Source organism: Mycetomoellerius zeteki, unplaced genomic scaffold (genome assembly GCF_001594055.1).
Source record: "Mycetomoellerius zeteki isolate Tzet28-1 unplaced genomic scaffold, Tzet1.0 scaffold508, whole genome shotgun sequence".
In the NCBI taxonomy this organism is placed as follows: Eukaryota; Metazoa; Arthropoda; class Insecta; order Hymenoptera; family Formicidae; genus Mycetomoellerius; species Mycetomoellerius zeteki.
The window spans coordinates 27,026-32,906 of NW_017257510.1; the positions used below are offsets into that span (position 1 = coordinate 27,026).

The following is a 5,881-nucleotide window of genomic DNA, read 5'->3' on the forward strand; positions in this document are numbered from 1 at the left end:
AATCATATTATGTAAAAAAATTCATATAATTCCATTTAAAAAAATGATCATGACCTTCAAATAACCTTGAAAATGAAGGTCAAGGTCATTGTCAAGGTCATAGTTCTATCAGCCCCTTCATATCCAACAATTTTTGTTTTAAACATTTTTTTATTTAATCGCGATGTTTCGAGTTATTTGGCTGTCTAAGTTAAAATGGGTCACCCTGTATATATTATACTATGCAGGGTTGGGCAAGTTAACTTTTTTTTAAACTAAGTTAAGTTAAAATTAAAAATAGTCTTAAAAATTTAACTTAATTAAAATACAAGTTAATCCATAATGAAATTAATTGAATTAAAAGTTAAGTTAATAAAAAAAGTAATTGAAAAGTCAAAAGTTAAATTTGATCCGAACGAACAACTAAAAAAAAAAGAAAAAGAAAAAGTTTGACCATTTTACATAATTTTTCGTATTTTTCCTTTCTCACATCATATTTATTAAAAAATCTAGTTATTTTTGTTCACAAGTAACGATTATACAATATAAAATTACTAAATTATATTCTCATTATCCTCTCACATTGTGTCTGAGGATTGACTTAAAAAAAAATCAAATTAAAAGTTAATAGTTACTGATAAAATGTAACTAAATTAAGTTAAAAAGTTAAAAGTCTAAAATGTAACTAAGTTAAGTTAAAATTAATTAACTTTGTAACTTTTTAACTTAACTTTTATCTTTTTAACTTAACACTACCCAACCCTGATACTATATGCATTACAGATGTTCGAAAGTACCAAATGGATGTTGAAAGATTCGGATTGCATGCACATAGATAAATTATATAATAACTCAATAATGCCGGTTGTTGTGAGGCCATTAGAGAATGCAAGCTTGATGAAAAATATGATGAACGGAATTACAGAGATTGGTACAATACAGCGATATCAGTTCTCGAATTCTTTACAACGAATGTCCGTGATCGTACGTGCATCAAGATCGGATGATTTCAGAGCTTACACGAAAGGTTCTCCCGAAACGATAATCAATCTGAGCAAAATGGAAACTGTACCGAAGAACATTTCACTCACTTTGGAGCAATTTACGAAACGGGGGTTTCGCGTGATAGCTATAGGCCGCAGAGAGACAATCTCCAAAAGTAGCCAAGAGGTATATAATATACACTATACGCTGCATGTAACGTATATTCGTGCAATTTTTTTCTTTTCATATAAATTTAACGTACTTAATCAGTACTCGATCGTGTATATGTATAATAATACATATATGTATGCGTATACGTTTATTTAAAAATGTATTTCAATTAATTAAGTGACGCGATACGAACATCTGAAAAGTGTGCATATGTTCGTAGATATCGAAATTGTCTCGAGAAACAATTGAACGGGACTTGGATTTCTTAGGGTTAGTCATTCTGGAAAATCGACTGAAACAATCGACGGCACCAGTGATTAAGGAACTAAGGGAAGCCAACATACGCGTGATGATGATTACAGGTTTGATGAAATCATTTATAACGATATATCAATATATGTATAACACGCATACGAATATAATCTCTCCAACATAACGTTGAGCATTCATGCAATGCACCTAATGGATTCGATCTCTGTGCTTCTCAGGAGATAATATTCAGACCGCGGTAAGCGTCGCGAGAGAATGCGGAATAATTTCGATCAAAGAACACATTGTAGATGTAACCGTAGTTTCGAACGAGGAAAAGGATCGTCCAGATATAATTTTCAATATTCAATCTCAATCTCCAAGATTGCAGGTATAAATAATTAAGCTCCATTTTGTCTGCAGCCGCAGCCGCAGCTGCAATCGTGTTTGCGGCTTGACAATTAATCGTGCAATTAACGTTGGTGCAGATTAATATGAATCTTTCAATTTTTTGTAGAGCTTGCAAAATAATTTAGTGTCACCGCCGACGATCAAGGATATAGAATGCGGTATAGCCAATTACAATTATAGATTTGCTTTAACGGGACAAACGTGGCAAGTGATGCGAGAATATTATCCTGATATCGTGGATCGCATTTGTATACGCAGCGCGATATTCGCCAGAATGAGCAGCGATCAGAAGCGACAGTTGGTCGTGGAGCTAATGCAACTCGGTTATTACGTAGGTACGTGTGTTTCGAAAGTATCGAGAGAAAAAGCGCCAGATAAAATTCATTAACGTTCCAAATAACATGTATATTGAGAAATATATAAAAAGCATTTGTTTAAAACATTTTTCCGTGTCTACCATAGTTTTCGAGAAATCTTAATGCATTATTTAAAATGGAACACCCTGTATGTATATATATATATATATATACACTACGCACAAATTAGGGGATCACTTTGAAACCTACAAATGTGGTTGATATTTAAGAAACTCTGCTTCCAGAGATCGTAGGACAATTTTTCTGGGTGCGTTTTAAAAGGTGAAATGTCTACTTTGAAACCGTTAGTATAATATTTGCCGTCCCATCAAATGGTTTTTTTCACAAAGACCAGAAGCAGGTCGTGTTAAAATTCTGAAAATTTTGTGACTTTCCAACTCTCCACGAGCAAAATACAAATAGATCGAAAAATCTCATTACATGCATTTTAAAGTTTGAAACGTTTCCTTTGAAACGAGACTTCAATCATTACTCTAGCATGCCTAGAAGCTGAGTTATCAGGTTCCAAAGGGAACACTTTACATTTTGCAAGATTTTGGATAATTACCGCCGGCATTCGCGTTATCCGATGTGCACCCCGGGGAGGTTGCTCGGTCGGAATACAGTTTCTTAAATATCAAACAAATTTGTAGGTTTCAAAGTGATCCCCTCATTGTTGTGCGTAGTGTATATATACACACACATAATATAGTATAATAACGTGAAAATTATTGTGTACGATGCTTCTGTATATGTATAGCCATGTGCGGAGACGGTGCCAACGATTGCGGAGCGTTAAGGGCTGCGCACGTCGGCATTTCCCTTTCCAAAGCAGAATCTAGGTGAGTTAAACGCAAACCCTGTGATTACGCTGGTTACTTAATTCTGTTATTTTCATTATATTAATTGACGATTTATATTATTTTGCAGCGTGGCCAGTTCCTTTATCTCGAAAATATCCGATATAAACTGCGTTCCACAAATAATACGGGAAGGTCGTGCTGCTTTAGTTACATCGTTTGGAATTTTTAAATTTATGGTCGCGTATTCCCTTACGGAATTTTTGTCCGTTATAATACTGTATTCCATAGACTCGAATTTGACGGATCTACAATTTCTATTTATCGACATTTTCTTAATAATCAACTTTGCTTCTTTTTTCGGCAAGACTCACGCGTATAAGAACAAGTTATCCAAGATAACACCGATGACAAGTCTATTAAGCTTCACTGCACTGTTATCTCTAACAATACACATGTTTGTAATGATCGTTTTTCAAGCGACAGTGTATCATGCAGTTCGACAATTTTCATGGTTCATCCCGTTCGTTTCTACTAGCAACACCGTATACACATGCTACGAAAACTATTCCGTCTTTTGTATCTCCATGTTTCAATACATCACGATGGCGATTGTATTTTCACGCGGGAAGCCTTATAGACGCGCCATCTATACAAATGGCGTATTTATGTTCTCTATACTTTTATTAACGACCATATGTATATACATTACGGTTTATCCCGCGGATTTGATAGTGAGCACACTGCAGTTGATCTTGCCACCCGTTTACGACTGGAGGCTTATTATCCTAATGCTCGCTCTAGCCAATTTTCTTATTTGTTTCTTCCTCGAGAGCTTCATAATAGAGCGCGTTATTGAAAATATCTTGAAGAGAAAATTATACAAACCGGAAAAATCAAAGAAACAGTATCTAAAGATGGAATATGAATTGAAGAATTGCGAAAGCTGGCCGAAATTTAGGAGCACCGACCAAACGTCAGCGTTATCTGTGCGAAAAGAAGACAGCTTACAAAATATTGCGAATATTACACGTAATAATTACTATCAAAGCGGTCAAATTTCGAATGATCAAACGATGAATGATTTTAACAACTCGATTAAGCTATCGAATGGATGGACCAGTAAGAAAAATGGATTCGAAAATTTTGGCTTTGCAAATGATTGAGTGTAATGACGAAATATATACAGGGTGAAAATATCTCTCAAATATCTTTTTTCCTATGCCTTTTTTATAGTAAAATGATTTAGATTAGTTTTTTCTAGATTTTAAGTTTCGAGGAGGACATACTTTGGTTCTTTTTTTTCTAGGTGGAGGCGTCAAAACGATAGTGAAAGTCACATCTCCACTTTTTAAATGGAATCGTGTGATTTTTTACATCTACATAATGTGATTCTTCCAATTATTCTGTATATAAAAGTATTGAGAGATAGATATCAAAAAGTCAACAGCGTACGAGATATTTTAATATTTTATGTTTTATTCTAGCACATATTGACACGAAATATTTAAATATCTCATAAACTATTAATTTTTTAAAGCCTTAAATGGTCTAGCTGGATTTTAAATGCTTGTACGATTCTGTGTGAATTTATATACCACGTATGTAGTCCTTTAAAACGCAATAAGAATTAATTTAAAAAAGTGGAGGTAATCTTTTGGCTCCACTACCACAAAAAAAGAAAAAAATAACATGATTAAAATAAATCCTCTTCGAAAACGTTCTTTTTTTCATCTAAAATTAATAACATTTTTTTATAAAAGGCGTGGAAAAAAATATTTGGGATGGGATATTAAAATAGCCCATCCTGTATATTCACACAAATTATCTCTTCAAATAAGCCAATCGTAAAAATCTAATATTGGCACAGAAAAGTAATATTTATTATATAAATAAACTATATAAATAAACTTTCATGTGTAGGTAGGTAAGTAGAAGACAGACTCGCAGTATCTACACATAAATACAACTTGGTCGTACATTTACGTTAACACCGTTTCATCGTATTCAAATTCGTAATTTTTATGAATCTTAATACGGATAGTCTAATGCATTATAGACAGACGTACGATCGCACGTTTCTTCCAATATCACAACATTTGACTATCTTGGAAATATAAGCGGCATAATGTAATATGTAATAAAGTGCCGAGAATCGTATATCGTATAGAACTTTCGTGGCAATATATTCGTATATATGCTGACTCACGCACACGCGTGTACCACCCATTGTTTCGTACGATATGTTAAATGTTAAATAAAAATTGATCAAAGCCTGCGTTCGACATAGAAAAATCAATCGTATGTTTAAGCTCAGTATTTGCGTATATAGTTGCCATCGATTTAATATATTTAATAGTAAATCTGTGAATCTACAAAATAAAATAGATTATATATCATGAGTCTCGACTGTTTGTCGTCGTGTGTACCCACAATGTCGATCTCCTCAGCATTTTCTGAAAAGAATAAAGCGTTAATCTGATAAAAAGGATAAATATAATATACAATTTAATCAAATTCATACAACTTACCGATAACAGGCTCGTGTTTAGCTACTAATTCTTTCCGGATCCATTCCTTAAAACGTAAAACTATTTGACCAATCATACGAATTATGATGTCATCTATGCTCAGTTTCAGGAGTAAACTTGGTAAGATCGTAACAAAGCTTTCAAATATTTTTTCTCTGTCAAACGAATCAAGTAATAATTAGCGACCGTCTACTAAGTTAATTATACGTTATCTCACATATAGCACCAAATGAGTGCTCTACAAAAATTAAATTATCCACCGTTTACAGTTTTTACTTTTTATTTAAAACAATTACCCGTGCAACTCATTTAAATTGCTGTTCAACATAATGTCACCAATAATTAAATACAAATGCGATTGTAATTCTTTCTTAGGCAAACGAGAAGATGCTTCAATAAT

At 33.3% G+C, this 5,881-nt stretch overlaps 1 protein-coding gene across 3 annotated transcripts in view; it reads left to right on the forward strand.

Moving 5' to 3' along the window:
- LOC108727560 (probable cation-transporting ATPase 13A3) overlaps positions 1-4,184 on the forward strand; it is a 14,598-nt gene extending 10,414 nt beyond the window's left edge. For 2 of the 3 annotated variants that reach the window (XM_018455714.1, XM_018455713.1), the window contains exons 13-18: positions 763-1,149; positions 1,355-1,496; positions 1,623-1,774; positions 1,901-2,129; positions 2,911-2,992; positions 3,081-4,184. In XM_018455714.1, the coding sequence (XP_018311216.1) occupies positions 763-1,149; positions 1,355-1,496; positions 1,623-1,774; positions 1,901-2,129; positions 2,911-2,992; positions 3,081-4,116 (2,028 nt within the window). In that variant the 3' untranslated portion in view covers positions 4,117-4,184. The remainder of the gene's footprint in view (positions 1-762; positions 1,150-1,354; positions 1,497-1,622; positions 1,775-1,900; positions 2,130-2,910; positions 2,993-3,080) is intronic. The other variant, XM_018455715.1, reaches the window with a different exon arrangement.
- The last annotated feature ends 1,697 nt before the right edge of the window (positions 4,185-5,881 follow it).